General features: G+C 40.2%; 3 protein-coding genes and 1 pseudogene across 17 annotated transcripts; 2 read left to right on the top strand and 2 right to left on the bottom strand.

The window, feature by feature from the left end:
- Positions 1-20: 20 nt before the first annotated feature.
- Positions 21-2,616, top strand: LOC104779604 (uncharacterized). Its single transcript, XM_010503976.3, has 13 exons — positions 21-236; positions 325-386; positions 484-552; positions 622-697; positions 785-855; positions 943-1,044; positions 1,139-1,228; positions 1,322-1,396; positions 1,634-1,666; positions 1,804-1,884; positions 2,032-2,103; positions 2,229-2,281; positions 2,370-2,616. The coding sequence occupies exons 1-12, from the start codon at positions 182-184 to the stop codon at positions 2,271-2,273; spliced, it is 831 nt and encodes a 276-aa protein (XP_010502278.1). The 5' UTR covers positions 21-181; the 3' UTR covers positions 2,274-2,281; positions 2,370-2,616.
- On the bottom strand, positions 2,523-4,718 carry LOC104779605 (putative pectate lyase 6). The gene is made up of 4 exons (XM_010503977.3): positions 4,245-4,718; positions 3,465-4,146; positions 3,056-3,298; positions 2,523-2,972 (listed from the first exon to the last, which is right to left on the bottom strand). Exons 1-4 carry the CDS (start codon positions 4,439-4,441, stop codon positions 2,733-2,735), a joined length of 1,362 nt encoding a protein of 453 aa, XP_010502279.1. The 5' UTR covers positions 4,442-4,718; the 3' UTR covers positions 2,523-2,732.
- Positions 4,719-6,102: 1,384 nt separating this feature from the next.
- On the top strand, positions 6,103-8,736 carry LOC104779603 (protein TWIN LOV 1). Of its 15 annotated transcripts, none has more exons than XM_087509759.1 (8): positions 6,118-6,900; positions 7,012-7,192; positions 7,397-7,604; positions 7,700-7,764; positions 7,855-7,934; positions 8,024-8,079; positions 8,168-8,237; positions 8,478-8,736. In XM_087509759.1, the coding sequence occupies exons 1-8, from the start codon at positions 6,592-6,594 to the stop codon at positions 8,487-8,489; spliced, it is 981 nt and encodes a 326-aa protein (XP_087365885.1). In that variant the 5' UTR covers positions 6,118-6,591; the 3' UTR covers positions 8,490-8,736. The 15 variants fall into 15 exon arrangements, 8 of the variants coding, with proteins under 8 accessions (XP_010502274.1, XP_010502273.1, XP_087365885.1 ...); XM_010503973.3 differs by having other exon boundaries at positions 6,162-6,900; positions 8,474-8,736; XM_087509758.1 differs by having other exon boundaries at positions 6,164-6,900; positions 8,174-8,237; positions 8,474-8,736.
- Positions 8,737-9,918: 1,182 nt separating this feature from the next.
- On the bottom strand, positions 9,919-11,882 carry LOC104779602 (uncharacterized; annotated as a pseudogene).
- Between the last annotated feature and the right edge of the window lie 11,311 nt (positions 11,883-23,193).

The raw sequence follows: 23,193 nt of genomic DNA, 5'->3' as shown, positions 1-23,193 counted from the left end.
GTGGCAAGGTCAAAGAGTTTATAACTACGAAGTTAAGTACAAGAAAAACGACATCGTTCAACATAAACCGACATTGGCCTGACAGTTTCTTACGCCGGCGAGCGAAACTTTTACAGAGGTCGACGAAGAAAGAAGACAACTTCTTTTGTTTTCACCCACTTGTGAGGAGGCTGCGACGACCATGGCTATGCAATCTGGAATTGGGTTATCGAAGATTTTGCTTTTAGCTGGAGCAGGTAGGTTTCTAGGGTTTCTCCAGCTTTTATGATTTTCCCCAATTATTAGAGTTTGCTTAAAGCGTCTATGTTGTCTTTGAATCTGAAGGTTATACTAGTACGATTCTGGTTAAGAATGGGAAGATGTCTGATATTTTGGGTGAGCTAAAGGTACGTTTTAGTAAAAAAGCTTTCTTTTGTTGTTCTTCTTCTGAGTTTTGGATCAGAATGGAGTTGTAAATTTTTTTTGTTTCTTCCAAATTCGTAGGCTTTGGTTAAGCGTTTTGAGAAATCTGGTGATCATACGGATGATGATTCTGATGGCATGACTAGTCAGGTAAATTTTGTGTAAAAAGATCAAATTTTTTGGAACAATCATATATAAATGTGTGAGAGAATTTGGTAGATGCAACGATTAGCAATGGAGGTTCGGCAATTGGCTTCATCGCGGCAGATAACTGTAGTGAATGGAGGTCAAGGAGGTTTGTCTCTTGCAAGTTTTTGATTTGGTGTCTTTGAAGATATGTTTGTTTATCTCTCTCTAACTTTCTCATTTTACCATTTTCCAGCTGACTATACACCGTTTATAGTCCCGGCAGCGACTTTGGGGGCTTTAGGATATGGTTACATGTGGTTCAAGGTATCTTGTAGAGTTCTAACTCTAACTACAGTTTTTTTTTTTTTGGGATTAAATTTACTCTGAAGCTGATGTTTTTTTCTTTGGTAGGGCATTTCATTCTCTGATATCATGTGCATAACAAAGCAGAACATGGACAATGCTGTGGCGAACTTGACAAAGCATTTGGATACCGTTTCAGAAGCTATTTCTGTGGGTGATTCTTCTATCGACTTTTCAGGTCTTGTTTATGATCTTTATAGATTTCTAATTGTATAGGGCTTTTTTTCTTATGTTGTTTGGTCAGAATGCTAAGAAACACCTGAGTCAGCGGCTTCAGAAGGTGGATGATAAGCTGGACGTGCAGAAAGATCTTTTAAAGGGAGTCCAGGATAATGTATGAATATGGCATTACGTATTTAACAGGTTTCAAGAGTTGTTCCTTTGAGGTTAGTATTAACAACTAACAAGTTTCATATCTATCTAACAGGTGGGTTTGGCTCTTGAGGATCTTGCTAACATTGGAGATGATTTCGACGCAATGCATAGCCTCTTTGGTGGTATGGTGCGTGGTACTGTTGTTAAAAAAATCCATTTTATTGTTTCGTCATTGTCATTTCGAGCTGAAAACTTGTCTGACTACAAGAATTGAGATTATATGTGACCACCAATTAGATTTGTTCTCTTTCCTTTGCTTATAACTTTAACATTAATTTAAACTCATGACTATAATAAACACAAAAGTACATATCTCTGGTGGTCGTTATTGCTTACTGATTCCATCTAATTTCCAATTTCTTAGGGTGGAAAATTAGATAGCATTGAGTACAAGCAGGTACTTACTTCTTTACTTCCGCTCTTTTTATTTATTAATGTTCTCCAAAACATTCGAAGGGATCATTGGCAGCTAATAATGGAGCCATGAAGTAAAAGATCAAATTTACTTATTGGTCTTCTTTTGTTGCTGGGCAGAATATTGCGAATATGGGTTTGATGTATCTGTGCGACTCTTTGGGTGGAGAAAATCACAAGATGCCGGATATATTGATACAGGTATGTATTCTCGTGAGGAGGCACATTTAGATGAAGAATTAGTATGTATATAGTCCTAAGAAATAATTTATAATTGGTCTCACATATATAACCTCCTCCATCTTGTCCATGGAATTTTATAACAACTTGCTTCATGTGGTCTGGCAGGAGAAGCTTCGGCTTTCAGGGAAGTCAAACACATGTATAGTACTTACAAACGAAGAAGCTTCAAGCTCAGAGGTATTGTTGGGTCAATATATGATAACAAGTACACTCACATATAGAATCGGATGCAGCAGTATGATTTTATTAAAACTTCCAAATGAAACCTCCACTCACCCGATTTGTCTCTTGACATGTTTCAGGGATTAAAAGAAAGCGCTAAGATAGAGCTACTAGATGACTGCTAATTCAGATGGTAAGGTTTTGATGACATAATAATTCGTTCTTCATGAATAGGGATAAAACCAAGTCTGTTTTAACGTTTATTTCTTTCTTTTTTTAAGCAAGAAGACACGAGTCTGATAGCATATAAGCCAGACAGCATTGACGAGAATGACCCTGGATTTGGGTAGAAAGAAGGTATAGGATTAATAGGAGTGATTATTATGTATTGGTGTTTAGATTAGTGCCCTTTGAGGCAAGTAAGAAGATTCAAAAACAAAAAGAATATGCTTTTTCCTTGATTTTTTTTGCATCCAACAAAAAAAATGAACCTATATTCTTCTAATAATAATTATAATCCTTACTGCATTATGCACAATTTGTTACAAACACCACCCACAACAAATACAATTCTTTTTGTCTGTTATTTTTTGTTTGTTACCATAACAACACGGGAACACAAACGCACGAACGTGGAGCTTTTCTCAGCAGGACTTGCCTGGTTTGCAGCCAAGCGCACCAGCATCCTTTGTGAGTCTTCTGACCTTTGTTCCTGGTTGAGGTCGGATTGCAAACTTTCTAGGGATTGGATTTTTCGGGGCAGTGCTCCAGGCGTTTGCTTTTCCCGATTGCACAAAGTAAGCTCCATTCAGGAAATAATCTTTCTCTGATTGCCAGTTCCATGTTTTCCATTCAGGATAAGGTGTGTATTCTCTCTTTGTAACCTGCATTTCAAAATCTCTCTCAGTCGTGTCTCTCAAGTGTAGTGTAGTGAACTGTTGATTCGAGAGTTTTAGTGGTTTTTTACCTGTTTGGAATCTTCGTTAGGAGGAGCAATGAAACGATTGCCTTGACTTATAATGGTCGGGTTCATGTTTCCACCAATTGCATACATTTCCCAGTGAGTGTAGTCATTGTTCACAACATGGACCAAACCATATCTGGCCCTTGGCATTCTTTGCTTCAATCTCTTACCAAAATGGTTAAACGCAACTGTTATCTGCATTTTCTTGTCGATCACATCCGTGTTTTTACCCCCAAACAGCATCACCTGCAGTATTAAGGGGGACCTTAGGCCTCATTGTTCGAAGTTTGCATATACGCTCTCGTGAACATCTTAAGCAAAAATGGACCACTGTTCGATTTTGTAAATTTGGTTTTCGAAAACAATTTGGTTGGGTTTTATGCCAAAACTTAATTTATAGCCTCTTATTTACCTCGTCGTGGTCGGTAAAATGGGAATTGGAGATAGTAATCGCGGTCGATCCCATGATCGCATCAATCATCCCATCAGAACAATCTGTCATCGAGACATGATCAATCCAAACATTGGTCGCACCAAAAATATTAATCCCATCACCGTCACTCATTGTCCGAAGCCCAAAATGATGCTCGGAGTCTCTAATCAACCCACCAGGTCCTCGTTTAATTTGTTTGATATAAATATTATGTATTATCACATTCCTCACGTACTGCAACGTTAAACCTGCACCCCCGGTTATGTAAACACTTACTCCCCGACCGTCGATTGTTTTATCATTCGTTATGATCAGTTCTTGTTGCAGTTTTATGATCATGTGTCTTGCGAATATGATCCAGAGTGGTCGGTCTCTTGTCACGGCGTGTCTTAGAGTTCCTGGTTTCGGGTCCAATAGATCGTTGTCGGATGGATCAGTGACCACATAGATCGGTCCATTTTTGCCTCCGGTTGTTTTGCGGCCAAATCCAAGGACACAGTCTGCTAGTTTCTTCCGGTTTTTGTCCCAGTTTTTGTCGCCTCTCCAGCATTTGTCAATCGCGTTAAGGGATTCATACCTTCCTCCACGTCTTTTCTTACCACTTTTGACCTGACGGAGATCCCTCCTTGTTTCGTTAGCTGTCCCCGTCGTCTCCATGGCTCTGAGAAAACACACAGAAAACATGAGTTACTTCCGGAAGAAGTTAGATTATTAATAACAAATTAAAAACCCTACGTAAGTTAAATTTAGAGAACCCACAAGGCGGCATGGTAGTTAAAGTGGTCTGTAACATTAAGGGGCTCCGGGTCATAAGATTCCAAAGTTTGATGCAACGCTTCCGTTTGACGCTGCGTCCAGTATTCATCATATTCGGCGACGTGGGCATGAACCGATGGAACAGCGACAGCGAGAGACAACGAGACAAAGACGATAACGTAGCTCCCAAGATTCACCATTTAAATCGGCGGTGAGAGATTTTTTTTTTTTGTATTTTTGATAATTAGAACCCTTGAGATATGGGTCGTCCAAAAAGTTTTCTTGGTCGGCCCAGGGTTAGAAATAGATGATCGGATTCATGGGTTTCTTAAATAACAAGGAACTTGAAAAGAGAGAGGGAAAATGAAAGACATTAATGGAGGATTAACGATTAACAGAGTAATTATTATTAGGTAACCATTAATTTTTTTTAAACTCTCTCTGTTACTTTTCTTGAAAACCAATTATTGTTTGGCTGGTTTTTTTTACTGTTCTTTCTTTGTTTTATCCTTCTTTTGTGGAATATATTCAGTTATTTTTGTCTTTTACCTAATATTACTTTTACTTGAGTTTTCTTATTTATTATTTTTGGTTAGCTTAAGATTTTTTTACAAAAGGATTTCAGTGTTATTTTTGAAATTTTAGTATTATTTTTGATTAGTGTTATTTAAAAATTAGTGTTTTTCTAAATTTTAGAAATAATATGATAAATTTGAAACAAAACAATACAATACCACCTAGCTGGTTTGTTAGCTCTGTGTATATTTCTTCTCTAAATTAATAAAAGTTAGATGTTAAAAAAAAATTTGAAACAAAATTTATTTTTTGTGCTATATATACGATAATCTTTTTAAAAAATTCTAGCTATTTTCTTAGGTATTAAATAATAAATTCGAGTAAGCAAATATTATTGTGACACATTTATTGAACAGCATTAATACAGCCCAATGGGCCTCTGAGTCGAATCCATAGTAAGCGATGAGTGAGTGACACATGTTACCACCGGGAGAGTAAAGTACAAATGAGAGATGCCACGTAAGCGAGGCTGTATTGATATGATAACAGACACAGGGACAAGAGAAATAGATAAGTATAAACAGTCGGACTTTTTGTCGTTTTCCAGCTTTTGTTTACGTTGGAATCTAGGACCCACACTTATAAAATAAGAGGTGAATATTTAATTTTATTTCATCAGAAAAAAAAACAATTTTGGCAACAAAAAGATGAGTAAAAGCAGAAATATCGGCTTTGTCGGTGTGATTTTAAGGCTTTATAATCCCACTTTTCTCGTATTTCAATCTGAGCATAAAAAATTTAGGAAAAAAAAAATATATTTTTTCAATATATAAAATAATTAAATTATAAACTGCTAAACCCTAAATACTAAACCACGTTCTTTTAAACCATACACTAAATATAAAATAGAGAATTTAAACCTAAACAACAAATTTAAAAATTAATTTAATATATTATAATTATATAAAAAATATAAAAATAAAAATATTCAAAAAAATAATATTTTTAAAAAAGTATATCAAAAAAATATTTCTAATAAGTTCTCTAAAAAATTAAAGAAAAATTTTAAAATGATATATATTATTTATTTTCTTAATCTAATTTTTACATTTTTATATATATGAAAATTAATTATAAATGTATTATGTTATTTTTATAAACAATTTACCATTGACAAGTAAAAAATGTATAAAAGATTTTAAAATTCCGTTTAAAAGTTAGAGTAATAAAATACAAATATTTTGTACGGTTTTAAAAAAATACTCAGATCACAAAAATGAGTATTAAGAATTAAAGTACACTTATTAATCTAATCGTAATTGTGTACTTATCCTTTTAAATCTTTGTGGATAATTGTTTTACTACTAAATTAGAAAAAAAAAAAGAAAATATCTGAATATTTTTACAACTCAAACTCAAAACAAGAAGAGAGAGAGAGAGACGCAACAAAATCAATCGTCCTCTTCCGATAGCCACATAAAACGAAAAGAATCAAAACACGAAATCAGACGAAGATCTTCTCTAGAGTGATTACATCAATCAATTTGAAACCCTAATTGTTCAAATTCATCTGCTTTCTTCTTCCCTCTTCTTGTCTTATCATCATCTCACAAAGTTTCGATTTTTATTTTTCTTTTCATCAAAACATCTCTGTTTTCTTAACTGGGTTTCGTTGTTTCGGATTCACTTTGTAGAAAAAGAGTTTTTTTTTTTGTCTTTCTTTTCTTTTTCAATCTCGACTCAAAACCCACATGGGATTGGCACTAAACAGTAGACTGACAAGAAGAAGAAGAGTAGCCATCATCATCATCGACATCGAGTGTTTATTACGATTATGTCCTTAGCAGAAGAATCTTCAGACTCAGTTTTCACTGAAAAAGAAGAAGAAGAAGAATCTTTCAACCGTCGATACACTCTATGGATCAAAGAAGCGTTAGACGAGCTTCCTCACAATTTCACAATCACCGACCCGTTTCTTTCGGGTCACCCGATTGTTTTCGCCAGCTTAGGGTTTTTGAAGATGACCGGGTACTCGAGAGCAGAGGTGATCGGAAGAAACGGCAAGTTTTTCCAAGGTCCCAAGACTAATCGTAGATCGATCATGGAGATCCGTGAAGCGATTCGTGAAGAGAGATCTGTTCAAGTGAGCTTGTTGAACTATCGTAAATCTGGGTCTCCGTTTTGGATGTTGTTTCATATGATCCCTGTTTTTGGGAGAGATGATGGTAAAGTCATCAATTTTGTTGCCGTTCAGGTCCCGATCTCGGGACGAGATCATCATCATCGGAAGTTGACAAGTGTAGGAGATGATGTCTCGTCGTTGGATCATTCTGAATTGGTGTTTGGTTCTTGTCGAAGAGAGGTTTGTTTTGGTAATTTCGTGCAGCATCAGGATCATCGAGCTTTACCTGTGGAATGTGATGATGATGAACAAGGTTTGGTTTTTTAAGTAATGCCTATTACTTGTTTGATAGAATTCCTCAGAGAGCTTTTAAATCTTCATTCTTTAGTTAAATCTTTCCTTAACTGCTTAATGAATGTATTAAGTATTGAATTAAGAGTTCGAAATCATTGTAGTGGACGATCTCTTGCCTGCAAAACTAGGTTTTCTAAAGCATTGTTTGTATTTTGTATTGCAGGATTAGAGGATTGGGAGTACTGTGAAGCGAGCGAGTCTGAGAAGCTAAGAGCTGCGGAAGCAATTAACAATGTGTTATCTGTTTTAACACGTTACAGCGAGTTGAGTGGTAGATTAGTCTGCGGGAAACGGTGCTGCTTGCGAGGAGTAGATTGTCTAAGCTCGTCGTTAGTTATTTCTCTTGGTAGAATCAAACAAAGTTTCGTATTGTGAGTTTTAAAGTATTTTGTTGGTTTTAGTTATGGAACTACAGTCTGCTGTTATAGGTTATCCCCCTTGACATTGTTTCTCTTTTACTTTGCAGAACCAATCCATGCATACCCGACATGCCTATTATTTATGCGAGTGATGCCTTTTTGACATTGACTGGTGAGTGTTTTTTGTGTGTGTGGGTTTGCAGAAATTAGCAACCTTTATATTAGATTTTGGCATTGTTCTTATTTTTGACGATGTTGGTAGGCTACAAGAGGCATGAAGTGTTGGGACAAAACTGTAGATTTCTGAGTGGAGTTGATACCGATTCCTCAGTTCTTTACGAGGTAGTGTGATTTCGTTTCAACTTAAATAAGTAATGTTGCCCGGCGACTTCCATGGAATTGAGATTGTGATTGGTTTTTTTTCGGTTCAGATGAAGGAGTGCATCTTAAAGGGACAATCATGCACAGTGCAAATACTAAATTACAGGTTGAAGATTTATTTCTTCAATGCATTTTTGCTGAGTAATTCCTGTTTCTGTGATGTCTTTTGGGCTTATCATTTATGTTTTTATCAGTAACAGAAAAGATAAGAGCACATTTTGGAATCTTCTTCACATCTCACCAGTTCGTAATGCTTCAGGCAAGGTAAATCCCTTCATGACTTCCTGCGAGGTAGTGTTCCAAAGTGTTGTCCAGATATGGAAAAATAAACAAGTTCGAATTGATTATGGTCTGGTTTTAAGCAAATAGGACTAATGTGATTGGGATAAGTTTAAGAACAAAAAAAAGAAGTCATTTGCAACTTACATCTTTCTAACTGAGAATTCAGTGAACTAATTGCTCTGTTCTTTTTTTTTTTTGTCTTAAACATTTGGTTTCAGACAGCATATTTTGTAGGCGTTCAGGTCGAAGCAAGTTGCAGAAATACTGAAAGTAAAGAGCTGAGACCGGAGACAAAGCAACTGAGTGTGGTCGGTGCTGTAAGAGTAGCGGTTAGGAGCTCATTCATGGTGACATGCTAATATAAGCCCAGAAAGATGAAAATACCTCTTAGAAAGAAGTAGAAAAGAGTATGAATTGAATTGGTCATATATATGTATAATCTTTGTACATGAATGAAGTCCTCATTTTGATCCTTAACAAAGTTGGTTCAGCTGAGTCCTTAAAAAGTCTAGAAATGTCCAAAACAAAAAAAAAAGATGGTAATAGACGTGAGTATACAGTATACTCTAGCTTCGCGTTTTAAATATTAAATCAGACGCAAAAGCGAACAAGGTTGATGATATATATAAGAACAAACTAAATAAAATATCACAACAGAAAAAGGATAACTCAATCTCAATGGTTGTAGAAGTCCTTTAGTGTGAAAGGGTACACACAACTCCAGATCTCAGTTCTCTAAACTCAAAAATATATTGGATACAGAGAACGTTTCTTGCAGTTCTCCTCCTTGATTGAAGGGATACACGCTTGACATGAACTTGATTTCGTGTAGAGACACCACTGGTCTCAAATTTCAGATGACATCCATGAGAGAAATGGCTTACTATTCCATCAGATATCCTCTCGAAGGGTTCAATGTCTTCGTCATCATCTGGTACTCCCTCAAGTTCAATGTCATCACATAAATATATCCGTGCGTAGAGCTGTCAAAATGGGCGGGTTGTCCATGGTCCGCCCATGTCCAAATCATTATGCACCGGTCATGGACAAGCCCATATTTGAAGCGGGTCTAAATGGTTTTGGTTCGTTTTTACCCACGGACAAAATTGGACGGACAATGTGGACATTGGGCGGTCCATAATACTTAAAAATCTAGGTCAAAATCGATTAGGAGAAAAAATTACAAACACAAATATGTTTTTAGATATTTGTATTTTATTTTTATTTTACAAAATCTGTTATATGTTGTCCAATGAACACCCATGGACAGTCCATAAAAATATGGACATAAGTGGACATGGTGGTTAATGGACACAGACAGCTATTTGTCCAAAATCAAATTGGACAATGTTGGACGGGTTAAAATGGACGTGGACAGCCCATTTTGACAGCTCTATCCGTGCGCAATGCACATCTTGTGTGAACAGCTCTTGGCGGCAATCTCCTCAACACAATTTTCTTGATGGAAGAGGAGAAATGAAAGAGACGCGATGGGGGTGGCAAGATATTTTTATGGTTTGTGAGATAGAGATACGATCATTATGGACTACAAACATAAAATACAAACAGACAACGTTTGACTAGCTGTCTAGCTAGGTAAGAAAGAAAAAAGAAGCCAAAAAATACATATTAAAAATTAGAAATAAAAAAGAGCAGGGATAACTCAATCATCTCCATTCATGTTACATAGAATACCAAGAGATGACCCTTCCCCTTTGAATAGGAAAATTATTGGATACGGACGACGCATATTGCAAACATTGCAAATTAGCCGAGGAGAAGTGTTGCGTATAATTAAGCATTCTTTACCAAATGTCATTGTTTGACCGGGCTTTAAATACGGATGAGGGCCAAGTAAACATGTCATATCACATATGAATCGTGGTGCAGCAATCGTTGCACTTATAGAATCCTCCTTCTCTTCCTCCAACTCTCAGTACTAATTTTCCCTCGCATAACTCACACCAATCTGAGCCACTTGCCTCATCTCCATGACAAAATGTGAGGTAATGTTTATCATGCTTATACCTTACCATGTATGGTAAGGTAGCGCATTCAAAACATATAACAAAGTCACACTCATCAATACAGTTAAATTCCTGGTTATATTTTGTTGACTTGCAAATATGGCACATTGGCTTTACGTTTGGGCCTAACGCTAGGAATAAGGGGTGTTGATGGCCTTGATAGTTGAACGGCTCAGAAGTCGAGGCACATACTACATCTAGTATGTAATCACAACCCTCCTTCGTGCACTCATATCCGAAACCATTACTTATGTGGTCACATACTTCACATATGAATACGTTCTTTTCATGGACAACCCTTTGTTTAAGTGGATGGGGATGCAATGGATGGTACATCTTACGAGGAGCTTCTGCACATCTTTCGTGTAGGATAAAATCACATTCCTCACATGCATACAAATTTTCCTAGTTGATTGGAAGGGCACAAGCTTGACAAAACTTGTTTCCGTCGTAAACTCCACTGCCGTCGAATTTCATATGACAGCCATGAGAAAAATGGATTATTACTCCATCAGATATGATCTCGTACGAGGGCTCAATATCACCGTCTTCGTCTGGTACTCCCTCGAGTTCAATGCCATCCGATATATCTTGGCGCAATGCACATCTTGTGTGAACAACGTAGCCACTACACACCTTGCAAGTGTATCCGCCATAATCACGGTCAACCTCTTGGCGGCAAACTCCACAAGAAGATATTCCTAATGGAAGAGAAGAAGTGAAAGAGACACGGTGTTGGTGACGAGATATTCTTATGGTTTGTGGGATTTGGATACAATCACTATGGGCTACAATGTCACATATAGAACGACAGACGTAGGTGAGATGGAGTTTATTGACCAAAGCACAAACATTGCAGGTTAAGGAAGCTTGTCTAGGGAAAAGAGAGAGGGTATGGTCATGCCTTTTTGGTTGGTCTATAAAAAAAGGTATTGCCGCCTGAGCACATATCGGATGCATATAAATGTCGCAGAGAGCACAATAATAAAGGATATAATCTGCCTTGCGTCTGCACAAGATGCAATAATGCTCGGATAATTTTCTAGAGTAGTAAAGTTGGAGAGAATGTTTGACGTGGGAAGGATAGTTTATCTCAAGTGGAGACTCGACACATTCTTTGTAGTACCTTTTATTACAGGCGACACAGAAATAAGAGTTTGTGCCGACCATTTGGGCTCTACAAATACCGCAACCATTGACAAGATCAGATTCTTTATTGTTGGACCACGACGGGAATACGACATGAGTATACGAGGTATTGTCACCACAGAGAGGGGAAATTGTGAGCTTGAAAAAGAGATCAGGTAATAGTAACCCGTCTTCATCACATGTTGTAATATTCCCATCACTCACTGTTATATCGTGTCGTGACGTAGGGCATACGAAACGTCGACGAGGTTGAAGAGGGAGTTTATTGGAGGAGTTTGGTTTGTTTTGGATTGATAATAATTTATCGATGGTGGTGTCTTCATCGGAGGAGTTTTGGATTTGTGTTTGTGGTAATGGTTTCATAACGTTTTGGTACAGGAGATATGGTTTCCCATCTATTTCTCCCTGGTGAAAATCTCCGAACAAGTCCATGACTGCTCACTCGGAGATTAGTTTCGAGGATTTTGGGATTTTGGGATTTTGGGATTTTGGGAAATGTCTATATAAAAAACATACAGACTGAAATGAGTTATCCTCCTCTTAATTTTCAATCTTTCCAAGTTTTAACTAACTCCCATTTGCATTTTGTTTAGTATTTATTTACATTATTGGAGTATTAGTTATTACGAAAACGTCGGCAAGGAAATAAATTATATCACATCCTAATGTGGAAAGTCATTGTTTAAACTTTATATACTTACAGTCTACAGCTAAGCTGGTTGACAAAAAACAGATACAACCATTTGTTGTGTGCTTAAAAATTAATTACAGCCAGGGTGGTTGATATACTTAAAATGATTTTACTTTACTCTGTTTCAAAAAGTCTTTATGTATTATTGACATAAGTATCAATTAAAAAACTTCACATCAATTAAATTAACTAATCAAAAAAATTCTAACAACTATCATATGCTACCGTATCAATTTCTACTAATTGTCAACCCAACTACATCGTGTAACCCTTACCTTTAGTGGACATTTGTCTCAGTAGCCACATATTAAAATATATGTTTTGGTAGCATAATCTTAAAATCTTTTAAAAGGAGAAGTCTAAGCGTTCAGTATTTCATGGGGGAGACAACATTATAGAAAGCCATGTTAGGTGTTGGACATGGCTACGCCCAATATGCTATTCGGTCCAATAAGATAGATTAATTATGATTTTAGCCCGATAAAATTAGGAGCAAGTCATTAACAATCTGCAAAGGGTAATCTTGGGAATTCACGACAAAAACCCTAGAGAGCTTTAGGCCAATAGTTTCCTATAAAAGGAAAGAAAATTTATTGGAATCACCATTCGGTCTCTCGGAAATTACCCATAGAGCAATACTTTGTAGAAAACACAGTTTATATCCTTTTGTGTAATTCATTTCCACTTTCGAGCTCGTCATTTTTAGCTTGTTAGTTTTCCTGTGAACTGACGAGCTCAATCTTGACTCGTTTTAGTGACGACCTCACGTTTTCATCGTTAATAAAAGAACTAGCTTCACTTTTCCCCCGAAATCTTTATTTACTTAGTGTTGTGCAATCCCCGGTACAAACAATTGGCGCCCACCGTGGGGCAAGAGTAGAGCGCTCCCTTTTGACGATCAAGACTGACGGTCGCCGTTTCCACGAAGACTCCAGATCAAGACATGGCGAACTCAGGAAACTCCAGCGAAGAATTCAACACCACTTTCGAACAACCATCGCCTTCGGAACAACGATGGAGACGCATAAGAACACGCACTCTCCCACTCCACCTTCCACGAGAACCACACTCGAAGGCGCTGTGCCGAACAACACAACCTCTCTACCAGTGCCCGATGCGTCCTTGGAACCTCTCGCTGCCATGCATGCCGAGCACGGACCTGCCACGGACCAGACCATCGTCAACAATGCCGCCCTTCCAAATGCTTTACCCACAGCACAAAGGAGCGGACTCGACGACCTGATGCATACCGTATTCGACGCGCCAATCCTATCTCTTGTTGCCGCACATGACGAGCATCGTCAAACCGTGGCTCCAGCTGTCACTGATGGTGCCGCGCTCCTAGCTCCCTTGCTTGCTGGACAGAGGAACAGCTTCGACGATATGATGCAGACTATCCTCGACAAGCTCAATATTCGGGACACACGAACAGTTGAGCATCTCGACGCACTCGTTGCAACACAAGAAGCATTGCAGGACCAAATTAACAGACTCCAGCAAAGAAGACATGATCGTCGACACACAAGCTACCTTGCCGACCTCGACACACTACCACCCCTGTCACCGCGAGTCGAGGAACGCTCAGAGAGTCATAGACGCTGACCGACGTCCATCATCGAAGGATCCTTCGACGACCACACCAGGGATGGGGCGCCCGCCGATCAAGACCAGACGCACCATCGTAGCAAGCGTAGTAGAAGCCAGCCGACTCCAACACTGTCGAACCACCATCCGCGAGACGACCTGAAAGATTACAAGAATTTAAAAATCCAGCGATTCAAAGCGATCGTAAAAGACATCTCGGTCAAGATACATCGAGCAAAAAGTGCTGCCCCCAACTTGGAGAAGATGCTCGAAGAGGCTCAACGCTCACCCTTCACGACAAGAATCTCTAGCGTTCGCGTTTGTTACATCAACAAGTTCAAGTTCATCCCATACAACGGGCTAACTGACCCAAAAATTTTCTTAACATCGATGAGTGTTGCAATCAACCGAGCACACTTTAGTCCTGAAGAATACGATGCCGGATGCTGTTAGATGTTTGTGGAAAACTTAGCCTTTGATGCACTAAGTTGGTTTTCTCATCTAGAAGCCAATTCGATAGATAGCTACTACAAGCTCACCACTGCTTTCCTGCAACATCACTCGTGCCTTTATGATAAAGGGGGTATCTAATGCCGATCTCTAGACGATGTACCAAGAGGACGACGAATCGCTCAGAGAGTTCATGGAACGATTCAAGAAGGTTGTTTCAAAGCTCGCCATTGCAGACGATACTGCGATCTCCGCTTTCCGAAATGCTCTCGCATATGGGTCTCGCTTCAGGGACAATATTATCATATATGAGCCTCTGACTCTCGACGACGCAATGCACCGGGCTAATAAGTACATCGAGGTAGAAAAAGAGAAAGACGCAAGGTCAAACCATCCATCAAGATAACCGGTCCTGGAACTCAGCCAAATCAAAGAATAACAAGGCGCCTCGGGCCAAAAAAAAAAAAAAAAAAAGAATGCTCGCCATACCGAGCTCTTCCTTCGCAAAATGAACTACAAATGGCTTGATCCCTTTTAAAGGGTACGTAGGCAGCCTTTTACAAGACAAACCTATAACAAAACATAAAAATAAAAATTACACTCGCAAGAGTACATTTAATCACATACAAGCTCTCTCGAATGAGTCTGTTTTAACGAGTGTCCAACTTCTACATTGTCGCCCTGGCCAGGTGTACGATTTGAAACGCGTTCCACATGGATGCGGCGGCAAAATAATTCGCACAAAAAAAAAGCCGAGCCCAGTCTCGCATTCAGCTAGCAGACGGTAAAGTTTGAATAAGCCAAGTTCTTACTTGCACACTCTTGCCAACCTCGGGGCACCCACACGGTAAGCCAGACACCAGGACCGCACCTAAAAGGTACGACGAGCTCATCTCAACTACCAACCTAAAACTTGGTATTCAAAACACGTAACAGGGTAAGTCGAGAGACGTTTCACTCCGTAAAATATATCTCGATACCAAGCAAAAAGTCGAGCAAGTCTCGCACTAACTTGAGGGCGCCTGAACTAATAAGCCAAGCTCCGGCTTGCAAGTTCTTGCAGACCCCAAACACCCACAGGATAAGCCGGACACGAAAGCCGCACCTAAAGGTACGGCGAGTCTGTCTCGCCTACCACTTTACTTTTGTAAAGCACAAAGCCGAGCTGCATATCAAACATTTGCTCGCAGCTCTCATGCTTTCCGCTCTCGCGCTTGCCTTCATACTTTCGATTCTCATTCTCGGTGCTGAGCTGCACTCTCAAGTTTGGTTCCTACCTCCAGCTTGGTGCCTACCTCTAGCTCGGTGCCGACCTCCAGCTTGGTGCCTACTTACAGCTTGGCGCCTACCTCAAGCTCTCTCACACTTGCGTTCCTCACACATGCCATCCCTGTATTCGCCTCCCTCGCGCTTGGCACTCTCGTGCTCGCCGCCCTCACAGTCGACGCTCTCACACTTGCCATCTTTGCACGCTCGCCACCCTCACAGTCGACGCTCTAACGCTCGAGGCTCACGCTCGCCGCCCTCAAACTTGATACTCTCACGCTCGTCTTCCTCACGCTAAACATTCTCATTCTTGGTGGAGATCTCAACTCTCATTCTTGGTGGAAACCTCAATTCTTATTCTTGGTGGAGACCTCCACTCTCATTTGCGGTGGTGACCTCCACTCTCATTCTCGATGAAGAAATCTAGTCTCATTTTTGACGGAGACCTCTACCCTCATTCTCGATGGCGACATCCACTCTTCTACTTGGTGCCGACCTGCACTCTCAAGTTTGGTGCCGACCTGCACTCTTGAGTTTGGTGCCGACGTACACTCTCAAGTTTGGTGCCGACCTCTACTCTCAAGCTTGGTGCCTACCTCCGCTCTCAAGCTTGGCGCCGATCTCCACTCTCCTTCTCAGTGTCGATCTTCACTCTCATTCTCAGCCCCGACCTCATAATCTTCTCCCGCACTATCACAAGTGCCGAACTCAAATTGACGATCAAAACTCTTCTTGCCGCTCTCATGAGATGACGTGGGATGCAAGCGCACAACATGAACACCAATCTTAGGAGGTGACCTCGGAGCTCGCCCCAACGGTAGGACAAGCACCGACCTGGAATGAGGATTTGCCGACCTCTGGGGCATCGCGCAGCGTCCCGCTGACGTCAGCTTCACCACCCTCACGAGAGCCGACCTCAGCTATGTCCAAAGGAAACCCGTTTTGCCGACCATCAAGATCGGCATCAGTCACAATCCCGCGAACACGAGTTCAAACTATCAGTCGCACGGATCTGGGCTCGCCGGATCGAACTACCTCATCCGTATCCTCTTGCCGATCTCTCTCACTCACAAGTTCGATCGCCGACCATGGACCTGCCGACCTCAGCCCGCCGCTCTCCAAACTCGTCTTGCGCAACCTCGCATCGCTCGCCGACCATGGACCTACCGACCTCTCGGTCTTCACCCTTGAAATTGCTGATGCCATACTGACCTCCATAACCATCATGTCGAGCTCTTCCCTCTATAATGTTTAAACCCGACTCCCTTGGCCGATCTCCTCTCTTGCATATATCGCGACCTCAACTTGCCGATATCCTTTCTCACACATAGAACCAAACTCGGAATCATTCTCGATCGCGTGAGATCCGACCTCAACTCGCCAACCTTGACCTCATCCGCAGAGCTGCTCGCGCCAACCTCAACCTCAACCCGCCGACCTCATCCGCCGATCTCATCCGCTGATCTCATCCACCGACCTCAACCCGCCGATCTCATCCACCGACCTCAATCCGCCGACCTCATCCGCCGAACTCAATCTCACTCTTGCCGACGTCAATCTCACTCACCGACCTCAATCTCAATCTCGCCGACCTCAATCTCACTCTCGATCTCAATATCACTCTCGCCGACCTCAATCTCACTCGCCGACTTCAATCTCAATCTCGCCGACCTCAATGTCAATCTCGCCGACCTCAATCTCAATCTCGCCGACCTCAATCTCCGCCTGCCAATCTTGCTCAATTTCTCTATTCCTTAATTACCAAATATGTGCGGCAACTCCGTCCTCAACCATTGTAGCTCCATTATCAAGCGCCACGCTCCGCAAAGACATGGTCAAGACACATAACATTCATACAAGCTCCACGCTCCAGAACAACACACTCAACGCATACAACATCAGAACGAGCTCCGAGCTCAACATAAACTATCGCTTTAACCATCACCACACAAAGATCTTCGTGAGGCAGTCTGGAACGCCTAACGCCGAGCAAGCATATGTTAAGACTCAAAGTACGCCCGCCGATCGCAGAAATACCTCGCTCGCCGGACTGAGGAGGGGACTATTGTTGGACATGGGGTGCGCTCAATATGTCACTCGGCCCAACAAGACAAATTAATTATGATTTTGGCCCGACAAAATTGGGAGCAAGTCATTAACAATCTGCAAAGGGCAATCTCGAGATTTCACGACGAAAACCCTAGGGAGCTTTAGGCCAACAGTCTCCTATAAAAAAGAAAGAGCATTTATTGGAATCACCATTCGGTCTCTCGGACATTACCCATAGAGCAATACTTTGTAGAAGACACAGTTTATAGCTTTTTGTGTAATTCATTTCCACTTTCGAGCTCGTCATTTTTAGCTTGTTAGTTCTCTTGTGAACTGACGAGCTCAATCTTGACTCGTTTTAATGACGACCTCACGTTTTCATTGTTAATAAAAGAACTAGCTTCACTCTTCCCCCAAAATCTTTATTTACTTAGTGTTGTGCAATCCCCGATACAAGAACGAAACATATTCTTTACTTATGACTCGAAACAATGGGGAGTAGTGCTATACAAGTTGATCCACCTGACTATTTCTCTTTTATATTGGTATTTTGGAAGTAATTGGTTTTGACCCTCTTCTCAAATGGGATTTGTTAAAATCTTACTTGGAAATAATGCAATGTAATAGCCAGCCATCGTTCCAAAAAACTAAGGGGTTTCAGGTGGATGAGTGAAAAAATTGGATTGTCGAATCAATTTAGATACTAAGTGATTTATATAAAAGTGAAAACGAGTGATTAAAACCCTTTAAAAGCGAACGGTGCGGTAAGTTTTGAGAGAACAACAGACCAGGAACCTTGAGAAATTAAATTAGATTTGTAGAAGAACACAAAAGCGAAACGTTTTATATTGAATTAGCAAAACAAAACATAAAACGTGCGTTCTTTAAACAAAACATAAAACGTGCGTTCTTTAGCCGTTGCTTCTTCTAATCACGTGATGATGAATTTTAATTTATAATTTACGTATGTTCCTGACCGTTGTTGCATTTTACAATGGTCAGATTTGTTTACTGCGTTTGGTTGATTAATCACTTTATTTGACTTCTAATCCGAAAAATAGAAAAATGTGCTTTAAAAAAGCCACACGATAGAAAAAGGGTTATAATTGATTAGTTCATGCTTTTGTCAGTAACAGAAAATATAAGAGCAAATTCTAAAACGCTCTCTGTCTCGTTCCCCGAGGAAACTCTTATCACTGTTTATTTTCTTTTTCTTTTTCGCTGTCACCGTTGCCTTTCGCTGCTAGTCGGTATCTCGCCGACTATTTTCTGGTTCTGATGGGTAAAAGGAAGAAGCCTTGTCCATTACCCCCCCCCCCCCCGCCACGATCTCTATCGCGATGCTTCTCGCAGTTCTACAGTCAGGGTAGCGAAGTCTGGCTAGCCTAGGCGTAGGTTTGTCGAAGCTTGGTAGCCCCAGTACACATGTCTCTGGTGTCCCCTTGATTCTTATCCCGGATGAGAATATTGCAGCTGCCAAGGAAGAGTTCAAAGACTACATCTACGCCCAATTCCATGGCCCTCCTCCGAACATGGGGCGAATCATTGGTGTAGTTAATGCTCTCTCGGCTCGCTCGAGGCCTCCAATCTTTGTCCATCGCATAGGTCATGGTACTTTCCTCTTGAGAACCCCCAATCCCAGAACTCGCGCAATCCTTTTGAGTTGTAACCTATGGAACATTGCGGGTCATCCGATGTTTGTTGCGCCGTCGTCCCCGGACTTCACTCCTGAAAAGCCTCCGCTCACTAAGGCGCAGGTAATTGTGGAGTTTAGGGGAATTCGCTACCTTCTCTTTAATGATGAAAGCCTTTCCCGCATAGTTTCAGCTGTTGGAGATCCTAAAGCCTTGCACCCTGAAACTGCGAGGAGAGAGACCTTTGAGGTTGCATAGATTCTGGTGGAAGTAAACCTCCTAGAGGAGCTCCCATCTAAACTTATCTCTGGGTTTACCGATGGCATTGACGTGAATTACCCGTGGCTCCCAAATGTAGTTCCTGCGGTGAGTTTGGGCATCTGTCAGCACGGTGCCCCAAAAACCCTCCCAAATCCGATATGCCTAGGGATCCCCCGAGCCCCAAGAGACGTGATTCTCGTCGCTCAGTTGAACGAAGAAGATTGAAAAGCAAGGGTCCTCGCCAAGGTAGAGTCATCTCACGCTCTAAGAGCCCCACTATGCCGGACAAGGAGGGTGATGCCCCTCGGGAGTAGGTCAAGGATGGTTTTCCTCTACCGTCCTCTGCTATGAAGAATCCTGCGACTACATCAATCCCATTTTCATCTCTACTAATCCCTGTTCTAGAGTCAGGTGAAGACAATCCTTTTTTCTTGGTGAAGCAGAAGAATAGCAGCCGCAAGGCTGCGAGTGCTTAATTTTGTATATTAAGTATGTTTTTTGGATGGAATATTAGAGGCCTTAATAGCCATCGTAGGCAACGTTTTACTAAAAGTTGGATTAATATCCACAAGCCTCTTTTTGGAGCTTTTTTGGAAACCAAGATACAACCTAGTCATTCAGGGAGAATACTCAAGGCAATCTCGTGAGGATGGAAGCATTTTGGTAACTTCGACAGCCACAATATGGCGAGAATTGTGGTGGTATGGGATCCAAGGTTATCTGTAGTAATAACAAAGTATCAACTCAAGTTATAACCTGCGGTCTCTTCTCGTTAGCTGATAACATCAATCTTACAATGTCTTTCGTGTATGAGTTCAACCACGTCTAGGACCGTGTTGCTCTCTGAGGAGCTAGCCCTCCTTCACTCTACCACCCCGCTTTCTAGAAGTCCTTGGGCAGTTGTTGGAGACTTCAATCAGATTCTTAGAAGTGAGCATAATTTCGACTTTCCCTCTATGGATATTGATCTTCATGGCGTCAGTGATTTCCAACTTGCGCTCTAGGATTCTAATTTGTTTGAAGCTCCAACTAAGGGTCTCCCCTTCTCCTGGTGGAATCATAGAGAATCTGACCCAGTTCCCCAACGCATTGACCACGCTCTTGTCAATGAACATTGGGCTAGGTTGTTCTCGATGCTTTTGCGGAGTTCCTTGAGCCTGGTCAATCTGATCATGCTCCTTGTCTGTTCACAGTTCCTGTCCTCCATCATGCGGCCAACAGACCCTTTAAGGTCTACAACCATGTTACGGATCACCCAGACTACTCTGATGAGAATGAGGCACATTGGACTCCTTCGTCTATTTTGTTTCATACTTCTTTGTTTTCACACTTCTTCATTTATATATATATATATATATATATATATATATTTTGTAGACCTTGAAAAGAGTTTTTATTTCTTTGAGTATTGTTTCACACTTTTGAGTTAAAAGAAAATTAAGTATTGTTTTCTTTCAACTTATTAATCTACGTTGATTCACTCATCTTTGTTAAAATTTGGATTGTTTTATATATTTACTGATTCATTTATCCAACATTTGTTTGGTGTTATTTTTCATCATATACCCGCATCTATCATCTCTTCTAGGTATTAATCTAGGTAATTGATTTGGTTTCTTTTTGTTAATGATCTCAAAAACTGCAAGGTTTTCTTCTCAACGATTGTGTTTATTCGTCGCAATCCTAGCTTTCAGTGTTTGCACCTATTAGTTTTTCACACCTCTTTGTTTCCACACCACTTTGTTTATATATATATATATATATATAGATTTTTATGGACTTTGAAAAGAGTTTTTGTTTCTTTGAGTATTGTTTCACACCTCCAAATTTTAAAAAATCTGAGGATTATTTTCTTTCAATTGATTAATCGACATTGATTCACTCGTCTTCTTTAAAATTTTGATTGTTTTATTTTTTATTCCTTCATCCATCTTTTGGTTGGTGTCGTTTACCATCTTATACCTGCATCGATCATCTCTTCCAAGTATTAATCTAGGTAATTGATTATGATTTCTAATTTTTCATAGACTATCTTTTTAGTCAATTTGGTTAGTTGTAACTAGAGCTGTCAAACGGGCTTAGAGCCCGCGGACATAGCCCGATTAGTACTGTTACGGGGCGAGCTTGGACCAGATAAATTTTGTCCACAAAACAGCGGGCGTAGCGGGCATGGCCTAGGCAGAACACGGGTTGAGCGGGTTTGTCCGTTGCGGGTAAGCGGGTTAGCGGGTTTAGGGAAAGGTTCTGTTTCTAAGAGAAGGTTTATAATTCATCAAAGTATCAAACTATAACAACGAAAAACTTAACAAGTCTAAAACCCTACCTACAGGCTACATCGTTGAATTAGATAGCGTTTACAAAGAGTCTCGACTTCACCGAGACAAAGAGTCAGCGTATTCCTAGTTTCACAACTCAGATTCTCATATCATCCATCAACTATCACAACTTCAAGTCTTGAGATCCAGAAATCTGCAATGGTAAGCTACTAGCCTACTACTTAGTACTTACTAATATAGTGTCTAGATCGTTAGATGTGATACTAGCCTTGTTGAAACTTAAAAGTAATAGCTTGTATTTTGTTTTAGGAGTCACGTGATTCTTGCAATCTTAGATCGTTAGATGTGGAGTCACAGAGAATTGTTGATTCTGCAAATGCTGAAAACGAACGAGAAATTGAGATCAACGAGGAAGATGATGTTAACAAAGAAAAGTCACCATTACAGAGGAAGAGAAAACAGTCTAATGGAGCTAAAACATCAAAGCCTAGTAAAAGGTCATCCAATGAAATTGAAATCGATGATGATGGTGACAAAGGAAAATCACCACAACAGAGGAAGAGAAGGCAGACTGATGGAGCTGAAACATCGAAGCCTAGTAAAAGGTCAACCATTGAGATCGACGATGATGATGAAGATGGTGATGATGGTGACAAAGGAAATTCACAACCAAAGAAAAAAAGAAGACAATATTCAGATGTGTGGGATGACTTTACGGTGATTACTAAAAAGGATCACAAGGGAAAAACTGAAGATAGAGCATTGTGCAAGCATTGTAAGTCAGATTTTGCTTATGATCCACACAAAATGGTACAAATTCATACAGACGTCATTTGAAAGGGTGTAAGCTTAAGCCTAGAAATGGTGATATTAGTCAAATGAGGATTAATTCAGAAGCAAGGTTGCAATCTAGGAAGATAGATCATATGGTTTTTCGGGAAATGATAGCAAAATGTATCATTCAGCATGATCTCCCATTTGCTTATGTTGAGTATGAGAGAGTAAGATTGATTTGGAAGTACTTGAATGAAGATGTGAAATTTATCAGCAGAAACACAGCGGCAGCCGATGTTTACAAGTTTTATGAAAATGAAGCAGAGAATTTAAAGCGAGAATTAGCTAATCTTCCTGGAAGGATCAATCTCACTTCTGATTTATGGTCTGCAATCACTCAGGAGGGATACATGTGTTTAACAGCACATTACATTGACAAGAATTGGAAGCTGAACAACAAAATTCTAGCATTTTGTGTTGTACCGCCTCCACATATAGGTACACACTTAGCTATGGAGATTCTTGAGAAACTGAAGGAATGAGGGATTGAAAAAAAGGTGTTCTCACTTACTTTAGACAATGCTACTAACAACGATACAATGCAAGAGATGGTGAAAAATCAGCTTGTGTTGCGAAACGATTTGTTGTGTGGAGGGGAGCATTTTCATGTGAGATGTGCAGCACATGTTCTTAATCTCATTGTTCAAGATGGTTTGGCAGTGATTGGTAATTCGTTGGAAAAAATCAGAAAGAGTATCAAGTATGTTCAACGATCAG

This window comes from Camelina sativa, chromosome 4, assembly GCF_030686135.1.
Source record: "Camelina sativa cultivar CO46 ecotype springtype chromosome 4, ASM3068613v1".
In the NCBI taxonomy this organism is placed as follows: domain Eukaryota; kingdom Viridiplantae; phylum Streptophyta; class Magnoliopsida; order Brassicales; family Brassicaceae; genus Camelina; species Camelina sativa.
This window is presented reverse-complemented; position numbering and strand designations above follow the sequence as displayed.